This window comes from Rhinolophus ferrumequinum (assembly GCF_004115265.2).
Source record: "Rhinolophus ferrumequinum isolate MPI-CBG mRhiFer1 chromosome 15 unlocalized genomic scaffold, mRhiFer1_v1.p scaffold_54_arrow_ctg1_1, whole genome shotgun sequence".
Taxonomy (NCBI): Eukaryota; Metazoa; Chordata; class Mammalia; order Chiroptera; family Rhinolophidae; genus Rhinolophus; species Rhinolophus ferrumequinum.
Genome location: NW_022680357.1, coordinates 11,062,494 through 11,076,387, shown reverse-complemented (window position 1 = coordinate 11,076,387; position 13,894 = coordinate 11,062,494). Strand labels below are relative to the sequence as shown.

Below are 13,894 nucleotides of genomic sequence, written 5' to 3'. Positions count from 1 at the left end.
CCCTTGCGGAACTCGAGGAATTGAACCGGCAACCTTGTGGTTGAGAGCCCACTGGCCCATGTGGGAATTGAACCGGCAGCCTTCAGAGTTAGGAGCATGGAGCTCTAACTGCCTGAGCCACCGGGCCAGCCCCTCAAATTGTTTTAAACATAGCTAAAAGTTTTCCAATGACTGTGTATTGAATATCACCTTAAAATTAAAATCAAATAAAGTGAAACATTTAATCACCTCAGTTGCTCCTATTTCAAGTGCTCAGTAGACACATTTAGCTATTGGCTACGATTTAGGACAGTGCAGCTCTGGACCAGCTTCATTATCCAGGTGTCCTGGGGTAAAGCCAGTTGTTCCATAAGATATGGAGTCTCCTGCAGGTGGATCCTTGTGTTAGCATTTCAGAATGTGCTCTTGGTAATCTGTTAGTTGGTAAGTGTGAGCGATGTAACTTTGCTTCTGGCAGGGCCCTTTATTATTAATCTTAAAAGACAATTGAAAATCTATTCTTGGGCCTGCCCGGTGGCTCAGGAGGTTGGAGTGCTGTGCTCCTAACACCAAGGTCACTGCTTCGATTCCCACATGGGAGCTGCGCCAGTGAGCTGCACCCTCTACAGCTCAGATTGTGAACAACAGCTCTCCGTGGAGCTAGGCTGCCTTGAGCAGCTAGAGGTTGGTGTCAGCTGCTGTGGGCTGCTGAGTGTTGCCGTGGGCTACCGTGTGCTGCCATGCGCGGCAAGTGGCCAGTGTGAGTGGCCGACAGCCAGCATGAATGGCTGACCGACGGCCTCAGCTGGGGGGAGCGCAAGGCTCATAACACCAGCATGGGTCAGGGAGCTGTGTCCTACACAACTAGACTGAGAAACAACTGCTTGAACGGGAGGCGGGGGAGAAGGCGGAAGAAGGGGGGAAAAATCTATTCTCTTTGCTGATAGAAGACACTATTCTTACTCTTTCTGGAATGTTTGAGAATTTTAACATCTTGCCTCACCGAGGTAGGTCTTGCCTCAGGATGTGTATACTTTAATACTAAACTGAAGTTTTAATAGTAAAAATTGAATTTAAGGTAAATGATTTTAAGCAAAGTGGTCTAATATTGAAACATTATTTAAAAGGCCCAAAACAAAAACCTTGATGCAAACCAGAGAGATCACAAGTGAGCCTGTGAACTGAGTGGAAGACAGGTGAAATTTCAGGTCGTGCCATTCTCCCTGCATCCTGGGCTGTTGCCAGCAGGTAAATGGTGACAGTGGTATATGGAGGCACAAGAAGGCCAAAGGAAGCTCTGCTTAGGGGGGTGTGGGAAGAGGAGTGGAGCATTCTTTCAGTGGCAGAGCAGAACCCTAACCCCATAAAAGACAGCAAAGGGGTGGACCTGCATAGGTGCCAAAGTAGGTAGATTTAATGGCTCCAAGCAAGGCTACGTATTACTCAAAGCACACAGTGGATCAGCCAGGTAGTGTTGGTTCTCGTCGCCTGTGTCCCGTGGGGACGTGAGTGATGCGGTGGGCCTCTCTGGTGGCTGCGAAGTGGGTTGCCTTATAGCGCCAAGCGCTCAGCACCTTTTGTAGCACGTGGTCGGCAGGCAGCCTTCATGCTGTGTCCTGCTCATTGCCTGTGTGACCAGCTGCGGATGCTACTCAGTAACTACTTGCTTTTACACGGATGTTCCTTCAGGATCGCGTTATGTCTTGTGGTGGTCCTTCTGACACCTTGCACTGGCTGGTTAAAAGAGACCTGTAAACTGGCCAGTTAACCTCGCTGAGTTTATTGAGATTTTAATTTTATTATTTTTGATGAATTGAGTAGAATCACGCCATGCTAAACCTTTTGTGGGGGAGGGGAGAGCATCATTCTGAATTTATTATTAATTATTCAACAAATTCAGAGTCTGTAATGAAAATATTGAAGCTTCATTACTTTTAGGACAAAATTATTCCATTTTATAAATGACAAGACCCCTATTGTAGAAAGCTCTGGAGTCTGGCTTAACAGAGAATGTTCTGGATAAGGAGATGGGAAGTATTATTTTCTTGCATCATTCTTATAATATAAAACTTCCTCTACTAATTCAGTTATTCCTTGTACACAGGAGACGGCAAATTTAAGTTGTTTATTCCAGCGGGATTTCCACAATATGCAGGGACTTACATAGATGTGCGATTTTTGTAATTTCTATATGTGTGAAAAACAAAGTTTTGAAATTGTAAATATATTTGGGCATGTTAGAATCTGTTCTGTGCAGGCAGGCTGTCCATTCTTATTAAACAGGTTTTTGAATGGCCCCTTTCAACTTTTGGGTCAAGCTGTCACTTCTTATTCCTCTGCGCCAATAAATTCTGTTGGTGACTTTGGCAGACTATTAAGTGAATTTCCATACTGGCTGCTTTTCCTCCTCTTCTCTTTTTCACTGTGGTTGTCCACCAAGATTCAGCCCCTTCCTGGAGAGTGGTGTCTGTTGTTCTACCAATTCATATCCTGTCTTACGTCCTTTTTCTTCTGCCAACTTTGGTATCTGAACTTCTGTGTTATGCCATTTTTGAAATCTATATTTTGAACTAATTTCATACTTGCAGGAAAGTTGCCTAAATAGAGAGTTCTCTAATTCCCTGTCCTACACTTGTCCTCCCCAAACGTTAACGTGTTACATAGCCATTTGTTATGGTGCTTTTGTGAAAACCAGTGTTGTTAACTGCAGACCTTTATTGAACTTTGCCATTGTTTTCACTAATGTCGGTTTTCTGTTCCAGGATCCAGTCTGGGGTGCCATATCCCCTTTATTTGTTTTTCTCCCTAGTCTCCTCCCCTATGACAATTCTTCAATCTTTCCTTGTCTTTCATAACCTCAACACTTTTGAAGTAGAGCGGCCCTTGTTTACTCTGTTTGCTCAGATGGTTCCAGCCGTGACCATTCGGAGCATCTTGCGTTGGCTCTTAGGCCCTTTGAACACGTCCACTTCCCTTAGGAGCACTTCTTTACTTCTAACACCACAAGGTGTTCCAGACTTATCTTGTGCTTTCCCTGCCCCAGCCTTGGAATCAGCCTCTTTCTTCTCCAAGGAGCCCTGGTCCCTTTTATTGGAGACTGGAGTTTAGAAACCCACATCTGGGTGCTAGGTATGTGCTTTGGTAGCAGGTGTCATTACTTCGAAGCCCTCTCAGCAGATAGCTAGGACATACATGTATTTATGTCCGCATATGCATACTGTATCGTGTGTGTGTGTGTGTGTGTGTGTGTGTGTATAAGCCATAAGTTTATACCGATTCCCTCTGATTCCAGCACAGGGTTCATTTTAGCCTTCCCCCCCTTAATATGCAACTTCTTTCTCTGCCCTAAGAATTCTGGCTCTCATTGCCTTTGTTTTTACAGTATTCATTGTCTTTATTTTTACAGTATCTGTTTCCAGTTACTCAGTTTTTTATCCCCAAACCTTCATGCCTTCACTGTGGGGTGCTACATTTGTGATACAGTTAGGTGTATTTGCTAGTGTTTGTATTCCACATTAGGTTCCCCCACATTTTGGTTGGTTTAATAATTTGTTTAGTTTTTGAGTGTGTGAAGGGTGCAAAACAAAATTCTGGTATAAAAAAAGAGGAGGGTCCAGCCACTTTGCCCCTCTTTGCCACCAATCCTCTAAGCAACCAACCTCTGTAGTTTCTGGTTTATTCTTCCTGTGTTTCTTTGGTTTTGTGCTATTTTAAACTCAAGTTTGTATTAAAGATGGTCCAGCTTGACATTAGGCACATAGTTCCACTTTGTTCTTGGCAACCACTCCTCTGAGAGAGAGAAGACACCACTGCTGGAAGGTGGGGCTTGTGTGATTCAGCTAGATACTTGGTGTGTTTAATACTTTAGTATTTTTATATTTGAGCTACTTAGGTATCACTTGGTAACATTTAAAGTTTAACTGGTATTTTCTTTCACATCTGTTAATAAAGCAGAAAAGGGATAGAAAACAATGTACCTTTTCCCACAGCATCTTATTATTCCTCCTTTAACACTAAATATTTAAGTCCATTTCTAATTACACAAATATTACATTATATATACTCATTGGAAGAAAATAAAGAAAGCTTCCCACATAAAGATAAAGTCCCCTTTGATCTCCATCCCTCAACACTTACGTTATAAACCTAAAACTACTTTTATTATTCCCTGAGATTCTTTATATATTTCTAAACACATGTGCCAGTAGGAAAAATATGTATTTTTTTAAAGTTTGGGATTTTTTTGTTCTTTGGTTGTTTTTTTGTTTTTTGACATAAAAGGCATACTTTATCTTCCCTCAGCTTGCTTTGTCACTCACATATGTCTTTAAAAATCTGTTCATGTTGTGTAGATAGCCCTGCCCCATTGTTTTTAACGTCTGCAGAGTATTTCTGGGTGACTTTCCTCACGTGTGACTCTTAGTGCACGTATGTGGATACTAAGAAGCAGAAGTGCGGGGCTACAGGTCATGTCCATGTGTCACTGTGATCAGTACGTGTCATTGCTCTCCCTCCTGGCTTCCTTTCACCTTTTCCACCAGCATTGTATGTTTTAATTTGCTTTCCTCTGAAGTAGTGAAGTTGAATGTATTTTCATGTAATTATCAGGCTTTAACATTTCCTTTTCTGTGACTTACCCATTCTTAACTGCTTTCTTCCTTCCTTCCTTCCTTGCTTTTCTTCCTTCTTTTCCTTCCTTCCTTCCCTTCCGTTCCCTTCCTTCCTTCCTTCTTTCCTTCTTTCCTTCCTTCCTTTCTTTTACAATTTGTATGAGTTATTTGTACGTGCCAAATTTGTCCATTTAACCAATATTTATTGATCTCTTACCATCTGCCCGAGCACTGCTGTAGGTGCTGGCCTAAGAGTAATAAACTAGGTTTCTAATTCCATAGAACTTCTGAGGAAGTTGGACCAAAGAAAATCTAAATAGATCAATAAGATTATGTAGATGTTAATAATGTGCCGAAGAAAAAAATAGCGTAATGGTAGAGAGAGTGCCTGAGTGGGGAGGGAGCCCCCAGTTTCCCCTTACGGACTTTATCCTCTGAGTTGGGGTGGTTTAGCCCTGAGATGGAGTGGTCAGGGAGGGCTTTTCAGAGAATGTGGGGTCAGAGCTGAGAGCTGAATGGTGAGGAACCGGCCGTGAAAGTGTCTAGACACATGGGGAGCGGCGTGTGCCTGGGCTCCGAGGGGGGAGGCTGATGAGTGAGGGACAGGGTAGCAGGTGATGCGGTCACACCAGCAGACGGACAGAGCAGTGTAGGGGACTGTGAGACGTTCTTTGGGGGTAGACGTGAGGTTTGTGTCAGGATGAGGTTTCTTCAGCTCCTCTTCCTTTCCTGTCTAGACTCAACAAGAGCTTTGCTCTGGGGAATTTGTGCATCAAGACTTGATCATTGGGTTTTGTTGGTTGTGTTAAGGCATAGGCCTTTTCTTTAATAAAGGAACATTTTCTGTTTCAGATTACCTAGGAACAGTACGATTTGGGGTTATCACAAATAAACATCTTGCGAAACTGGTATCCTTAGTACACTCTGGAAGTGTGTATTTACATAGACATTTCAACACATCACTTGTAAGTATTTTGAAATCACGTTTGTATTAGTGCAGTGGTTCTTAACCTTATTTAGGTCACAGACTTCTCTGAGAATTGGATAAAATCTATGGACACTCTCCCTAGGAAAGTGTACATGACTTTATATGCAAATTGAGAGTTCCCACAATCCCACCCGAGAGCCCGTGCCCCTGGGTAAGAACTTGTGCATCAGCGGTCTCCTGAATTTAACATTTAGAAATTCTTTGTATTCTTAGGCTTTGGGGCAGCCTTGTTCGTTTTCCTTCTGAGATGAAATTTCAGAATTCTTCTGTTGGAGAATTGTGACTCTGGGCCCATGTTCTCAGAGGTTAAGCTTGCACTGGGCAATGTTCTTTGTTCATTGGCTCCATTTATCAATGGTAAAATGATACACTTTTCTCCTTAGCGGATGGAATAGATTTTGAAGTTCTTGTCAAGTCACAGTGAGAAGCTGATGACTTCTCACCCAGAGAGCCTTGGCTTTCCATTGTCATCTTTGTTCCTTGATTTCATTTGCTTTTGGTGGACCAACCTCAACTCAGCTATTTCTGAGCTTTTGACCTGTATCCTGCCAGTCCTGTGCTTCTGTTCTATTTATTGCTACTTCCTCAGTCCCATCACCGAGAGTTTATTTCTCTGAAGAATTTTCTGTGTCTAACTTCATTGACAGTGCCAGTCCCTTACAGGTTGAGTGAAGACCGGTGTCTCCGTACGCAGTGACTCTGTAAAGCTATGTTCCCCTCGCTCAGCACGCAAGTCTCATGCCTTGTAGGTGCTGTTAGACCCTCTCCCAGGGGCGCCTCCTCGGTGGCCAGTCACCCTGGCTTCTGCTTACTTCTCGTAGCCCAGATGTTGTGCTTTCCTTCTCGCAGTTTATATTCCAAAAAGGAAGTGTTGTTGTGTTTTCTAAGTAGAAATGTTTATTATGATGTTGAGTATGTTTTTTCAAACTCCCAGCATCCCACTTTGAGAATCACTGCTGTGACTCTCTCTCTGCCACCCACCCACCCTCCGTGTGCCTCTGAGCTTCTTTTGATGCCATCTGCTTTTGCTGTCTATCATTTTCCTTCATCCTTCTTTCATAGCATGCTACACAACCAGCATATATCACATTTATAGGAAAGAGTACTGAGGGATTCATTTAACATAGAGAAAACAAGGAAGAGCTGTGAGAATGACACTGAAAAATATATTGGGTTTACTGCATCAATTCTATACTTTGTAAGGTTGGTTGGTGATTTAGCAGCAGAATTCCTTTTGTCAACTGAAATATTATTGGGATACTAGTATTTTTTTAAAATAAAAGCAATGGATACCTTTGTTACGAGGCAATTTAAATCTGTTTTTGGGGAGGGTATAAAACATCGCATTTTGTGGAACCCTCTAAAGCACTTTTTGGGAGTTTTGTTTAAACCCAGTGATTTATGTCATTGTAATTTCAAAAATAATTTTATGTTGACACACTTTGGTTATTATAGAAAAACAAAGCAAAAAATCTGTCTCTTCATTCTGTACACATAAAGTGTGATTCGTGGCCTTGTACAAGCTCTAGTCATTCATGGATCCATTCAAATATTTGTTGAGTTTCAGCTCTGTGTCAGGTGTTCTTCTAGTCACTGGGGCTACTGGTGAGCAAAACAGATAAAAATTTGCCCTAGTGGAAAGGTCCACTCCTGCCCTTATGAGTCAACTTTGGAAGGACCAAGGTAAAAATCTAAATGATCCTGGACTCCATAATTCTGTTCCCTGAGATATTTACTGATTCTTTATAAAGACCCAATAATGTTAACAGCTCCCCTTGGGCAGGGTGGTAGAGGTCATTGTTGCCAGCAGCAGGCAGGGAGAATCATTTGTTGATCGATGAGTCTGTCTAAAGGGAAAAGGATGAATCATATGATATGAAAGTCACCTCTTGCAACTGTGTTTGCTTTTTCCAGCCAGTTGTGAGGAACTGCTCTGTCTGGAGAAGGAGAGCCAGGTTCTAGCTGCACAAGCGGGGCAGGTCGTGTTGCTGCTCTAAGCCTCATTTTCCTCACCTTGAAGTGGTGGGGTTGGTCCGGCCTCTTGGGAGCAGTGCTGATGTGCTTTGATCCTGCCCCGCCTTTTATGCTCTGTGTGCTTGTCCTCCGTAGGTCTTTCCCAGAGAGGTTGTCAACTTCACAGCCGAGAACATCCATAAGTGGGCCTTCGAAAACCGAGAGACGCTCCTTCGATGGCTGTGGCCACATGGTGGCAAGAGTCTCCTGCTGAATAATGAACTGAAGAAAGGACCAGCCCTTTTTTTATTTATACCTTTTAATCCCTTAGCCAAAAGTCATCCTTTAATAGATGAGGTAAGAGTCCTAACGTTAAGAGGTTTCTCAGGAGGAGTAGGAAAACCTCATTCCCTAGGGCTTCTTTCATTCCATGTTCAGAATAATTTCCACTAGTAGCTGCATGCCAGAGTGGCAGCTGCGTTTCTCTGGCATTACTCCTTTCTCCATAAGGGGCAGGAGAGCCCGCGCCTAGGAGAGGACCCACTGCAGCCTCTCTGGCCACATTTACTGGCAGCTCCTCAGGTCTGGATGAGGGAGGGAACAGGGAAACCAAACCATGCCTCTCCCGAGAAGGACCATATGTCCCTCTCCCTGCAATGACTGATGTCAGGGAGTGGGACAGGAAGTGGACAGCAAAGCAGGGTTTAGTGTGGCCCAGGCGGTGCCCTTGTCATGGGGGTTTGGCCAGATTGCCGGCCCTGCCATCCTCAGCCCAACAGCCAGGAGCAGCAGTGCTGACATTGGGGTCCCTTGTTTTTCTAAACTTTCCTGTCGCACAGATGGCCAGAGTCTACCCCTCCCTCCTGCCTTTTCTGCTTCATCTGGTACACTCACTCTATCTGGGTGTGAGTTTATTTTATACATGGATCATTTGGAGCCACTTACAGAGAGTAATAACAATCAGCAGAGAGCGCCTGGGATTGCTAAATTGGATTTACTGGGGGTTTTATTTTTTCCTTCCCTCAAGGATCCCTTAATTGGCCAAAACCAATTTCAGACAGCCAGTGTACCACGGGCCAGGCTAAGCAGACACGGCCTCTCCCCAGCCTCTCGGTGTGAGCCTAATGGTCTGCCTGGAGCAAATGGGGAGGCAGGGTGTTTGCCCAGCCAAGCCCCTCACTTTGTTCAAGTTATTATCGCTGCTGGGGGCTATTATTCTGAAGGATCGCTGCTACCCTGGCTTTGAGGAAGAAAGAAAAAGAAATGCAGTAGTTTTGTTTTTTTCTGATTAGAGAGGAATTGAAGTAATAAGACTTAATTTCTTTAGAAAATCTTCACTACACAGATATTTTGTGAACTAAGACACTTCCAAATTACTAGGCCTTTACTGCATCTAATATTAAGAGCCTTAACGCTCTTCGTAGGAAAGATGGGGTTTTACAGTTTCCTTCTGAAGAATTTTATCTTGTTTGGTTTGGGCATGTGAGGGTCCTGGGTGGGTGGTATTTTGTGACTAGAGCCCAATTCCTCTGTTTAGGGAGGTGTGGTTGCCTTTAGGAACCTGGTGGGAGAATGCCGGCTTTCCAACCCTTTGCTCCCAACTGAACGTCTTCCCTGATCTCTCCTAAGTCGTCCATCTAAGGCCAGGCCTTCCGTTGATCACCGTCTTGCCTGTGGCCCCTCAGCCCCTCAGTTCATAGTGTCCCTGCAAAGGTGAATGGATTCCCTTCACCTGAGCGTGTGGTCGAGGTTGCAAAAAGCAGGGCATCCCAGCAGTACTGGAGATTACCTAGCCAGGTCGTGTTCTGTGTAGGACACTTCCCTCTGTATTGCAGGTCAGTTTGGTAAATGTTTCTGGAGCGCTATTGCCAGGCAGCCATGGGGAGAAAGGTGGAGACACAGCCTTGGGCTCATGGTCTTGGAGGCTTGTCCCATAGGGGAGCAAGAGCCTGCTTGTGATTCAAGGCACAGGAAGGTCAGCCAGGCGAGTCATGAAGAATTGGGAGAGAGAAGTCTCTGCCCCTGGAAGCTGGGGGCCGGGCCGAGGCTGTGGGAGGGGCGAGTATTTAGACAGACCCTCAGGCCAGGATCTTGAAGCGTTGAAGAAACTTAAGGGAAGGAACAGCCTGAGCAACGGCACAGGGTTGGGGAAGCTGCAGCAGGTTTAGGTGTGAGAATATAGTATAGGTTGTAGGATCCCCGTAAAGGCCTGATTGGAGAAGACCCAGAAAAAACCCTTGGAAGAGAGGCCCTGAGGTTCTTCTTGGAGGACTTCAGCATTAATCGTAGCCATCACAGCCTCACGGACAGTGCAGAGGTGTCAGCAGAGTGTGTGTGACCGTTATTAAAGTTTTCCTGGCAGCAGTGTTCCAGAAAAGTAAGAAGTAAGATCTTGAACTTGGATGGTGGTAGGGGGTGGAGGGTGGCAAGTAGGGTGTGTGATCAGGGAACTAGTGACCCAGTAACCAGAAATCACTGGTGGGAGGAGTGGGAGGAATGAACAGCACACTTCACAGGGTGAGTTCTAAACTCATTGACTCCTTACCACAAAAGAGTTAAAGCTTTAACCCTTATTTTTCCATTACTGCCTTTAGGCCTAACTGGGCAGACAGCTGAGGTAGCTTACATTGCTGAGAAGAGCGGTTACCATAGAATGAGGAGTTGGGTCTTGCCAGGTAAGGCAGTTTGGCGCAGCTGTAGTGGAGAATGTGATGGTGTTCAACGAGAGACACCCCTGTGGTGGCCACACTGTGAGGCCCAGTCCAGGACCGGGCAGCTGCTCTTACCACGTGCACACTCTGCCCACAGGAGACTGCAGTCTGCTCTGCACACAGCCTCAGGCCACCGGCCCCTGGTGTCTCTAGAGAGTCACAGAGAGGTCCTAAGACATCTCAGTGTGCTTATCCAGAGAAGTGCTTCCCGCAGCCAGCAGCGTCCATGCGACTTGTTTTCAGCATTAACAGCGCTGCCCTGAGGTGTTTACGATGTGTGAGTGGTGGACAGAAGCTTGGTTATCTTGCTCAGACTTACCAGTTTCTCTGATTAAAGAAATGGAACGAAGCATCTACAATGTGCAAACATTTAAAGTTATTCACCAAATTTTCCTTTATTAGTTCACATGAAGTTAAATATGACATCAGTGTTTCATATACTGGATATTACTCGAGTTGCATTTTCAAAATATCCTGTTACGTAAAAGGAACATAAAAGTAAAGAGTGGTTCATTTTATAGGAGATAAATAAGAATTCCTTACTCTTCAAGAGCATTACTTTATACAAAATATTTTCTTCAATTGAAAATTTCTTTGACATGGCCGCTTTGTTTGTGAGAGGTATAAGAATGGAAGAGATGAAGAAAGACAACTTTTTAAGGAATTTTATTGTCCTTGATATACTTCTACTTGGACTTTTTGTAAAGGACTACAATACATGAATTTTGGTTTCTTTTTGTTTTTTCTGGGGGGAGGAGTGGGTGGGAGTGGGCCAGATCGTGTTAGGTTTTGTCTTTGAATATAAAGCAGTATCAAGATGGGTCCAGGGGCATCTGGGGTCTGTGGATTACATAGGCTGGACCTTGTTAGGATAATGTGCTGTCACAGCCTTATCCAAAAAGTGTTGACAGGTTTTTGTGTGGGGGGGAAGAAAACAAAATACTGGTTTATCATCTAAAGTGACCATTTTTTATGCCAAAGAACTATTCAAACAATTTATTTTTCTGTACAAATGCATATGTCTTGGATTAACTCTATAAATATCATGTGATAAATTTGGGGGTTTTTTGAAATTGGAAAAGCACTCATTAAATAGATTTTACACACACGCACACACACGCACGCACACTCTTACACTCTTACACACACTTGATGAATCAAAATCCTGAGTGACTTAACCTTTTAACTCACTGTGGCAAGACTTGATGCAAGATAGCACATGGTTCTATTTTAGAGAGTAAATGCATTTGGATTATAATGACTTGCTTTTATGAAAGTGGGATGGGCGGTGGATGGTGAAGGATACTCAATTTGAAAATGGAGGAGTCGTGGGATGACATATAAATCAAATGGCTAGTACTGATCTGAGGGTGAAGCGGGGAATCTCACCAGGAAGCTGGAGTGTGTACATTACCCTGATGCCAGTCATTTACTGGCTGTTTGTTGAGCATTTGTTAGGTGCCTGGCCCTGTGCTAGGCTCGGAGGATAGCAGGATAAATCAGACATGGTCCCATGAGGATCCATCGCTTGTGGGGAAGAGGGGCGTCTCAGCAGACACTTAGAGCCATCTTCTGAGATCCTAAATATGCAGAACCCAAGTCTTCCAGGATTCATGGCGGGGTTAGCCACACTGGTGCTGGCTCTTGGGAACAGTTTTGAGGTTTGTCAGATGGAGGAGATTCTGACCAGTCACACATTGTGAGAGGGCTTGGCCCAGTTTAAAGAGACAACCCTGGGACAACACTGGAAAGGCCCATGCGGGCCAGATTGTGTTCGGTGTTCTGCTCTAGATAATAGGGGACCATCGATTGTCATTTGTCATGCATAGGGTTGTGTTTTTAAAAATAAGTGGTGGCAGTGTGGAGACTCAGTTAAGGCAGGGAAGAGGAAATGGTGGTCTGTGACGACGGAGGACCTGGACGGAGGCAGTGGCCTGTGGGGATGCAAATGAGGGGCCTGCTTTGCAGTGCTGAAGTCAGAGCTGGCTGGATTTGAGGCCTGCGGTGACCGGTGACCGTGACCATGATGCAGAGGGGAAACTGAAGATCAACTGATACTTCCAGTGTGATGCTGCCCTTTTCCCAGAGAGCGTGGTGCAGGGGGAGAAGGAGGTTATGGGGGAGGCAAGATGGATGGGTGTGGTTTGGAACAGGTTGAACTCGTAGCCTGTGAGGCATGAATTTCTTTGGAAACATATAGACCGTGAAATATTTTGATCCACTCATTAAGTATTTGGGAAGTTTTTAGACTGTTACTGTAGATGAAGAAAGAAGCCATCGCATGGAGGCCTTTTACAGTTGTAAAAGAAAATGCACTCACCTGGGAATTGAGATTTAAATTCTGTTCCTGGTTCTTCAACAACCTGGATGTATGGAGTGGGGTGAGCTGCATCACCCCTTCAGGCCTCATTCTTGTCAGATGGTAGACTAAGACTTCTAAACATTTGGTTCACTGTTTGTAAACAGAATGGCATGTTCTGAGAAATAATCTAAGTCACTATTAATAGCTTTGGGTGTGATGCAGTACTTCCTGTTTGATGCAGTGCTTCCGGCCAGGGTTCCTTCTTGTGAATCAGATGAGGATGCTTTCCAGGCCTGACCGCTCCGGGGTCTCCCTCGCTCAGTCCCACGCCTCTCATGCACTCCGCCCTGTGTTTCAGATCACCGAAGTGGCCTTGGAGTACAACAACTGTCATGGGAACCAGGTGGTGGAGCGGCTCCTTCAGCACCTGCGGCGAGTGGACGCCCCGGTGGTCAAGTCTCTGGCACCTGAGCCCGCAGCCCAGCTGCCAGACGCGCCGCTGAGAGCGGCGTCCCCCTGCTGCAACACCGTGGTGCTGCCCCAGTGGCACTCCATCTCCAGGACCCACAATGTCTGTGAACTGTGTGTCAACCAGACGGCCGTGGGCATCAGGCCGAGTGCGGTCAGCATGCCGCAGTGCAGCTTTCTTGAGATGGCAGCAGCTCTGGATTCTTTCTACCTCAAGGAGCAGGCCTATCATGTGGTGTCGGACAGCATGGAGTGTAGCAACTTTCTGAGCTCCTACAGCCCTTTTAGCTACTACACTGCGTGTTGCAGAACCATGAACAGGGGCATTGGATTCTCTTCCCTTGAGAAGGAATGTGCGGTCAGCACCGCAGGCTCCGTTCCTCACATTGAGGAGAACAGGCACCTCTTCCCTGACGTGGACACGAGCAGCCCGGACTTCACAGGCCTGAGCTGCAGAACCAACAAGACCCTGAACCTGTACCTTTTGGATTCAAACTTGTTTTGGTTATATGCAGAGAGGCTGGGTGCTCCGAGCACCACTCGGGTGAAGGAATTTGCTGCCATTGTTGATGTGAAAGAAGAGTCTCACTATATCTTGGATCCAAAACAAGCTCTTATGAAGCTCACCCTAGGTACCGTAGGCACTTCACTTCCCCAAACAGAATAAGTTCGCGTAACTTCCTGTAGCTAACTTTTATCTAGGCATCTCATTACATTTGGTCATGGGGCTAATGTCAGCTCTTTAGCTCATTTGAAATCTTTAGACTACATTTGGTCATAATTTTACAAGAAGCTAATTTTGTCTGTTAAATGGAACAGAAACTTCCTAACTCCAAATTTTGGGTAAGTTTGTCCTGTAGCCCTCGGAGGGTAAGAGTCCGAT

General features: G+C 45.1%; 1 protein-coding gene across 2 annotated transcripts in view; it reads left to right on the top strand.

Annotated features, from left to right (window-relative positions):
• The window catches only part of TXNDC11 (thioredoxin domain containing 11), a 63,667-nt gene that overhangs the window by 32,271 nt on the left and 17,502 nt on the right, over positions 1–13,894 (top strand). For both annotated transcript variants that reach the window (XM_033100989.1, XM_033100990.1), the window contains 3 exons: positions 5,442–5,554; positions 7,687–7,887; positions 12,902–13,643. In XM_033100989.1, coding sequence (XP_032956880.1) covers positions 5,442–5,554; positions 7,687–7,887; positions 12,902–13,643 — 1,056 coding nt within the window. The remainder of the gene's footprint in view (positions 1–5,441; positions 5,555–7,686; positions 7,888–12,901; positions 13,644–13,894) is intronic.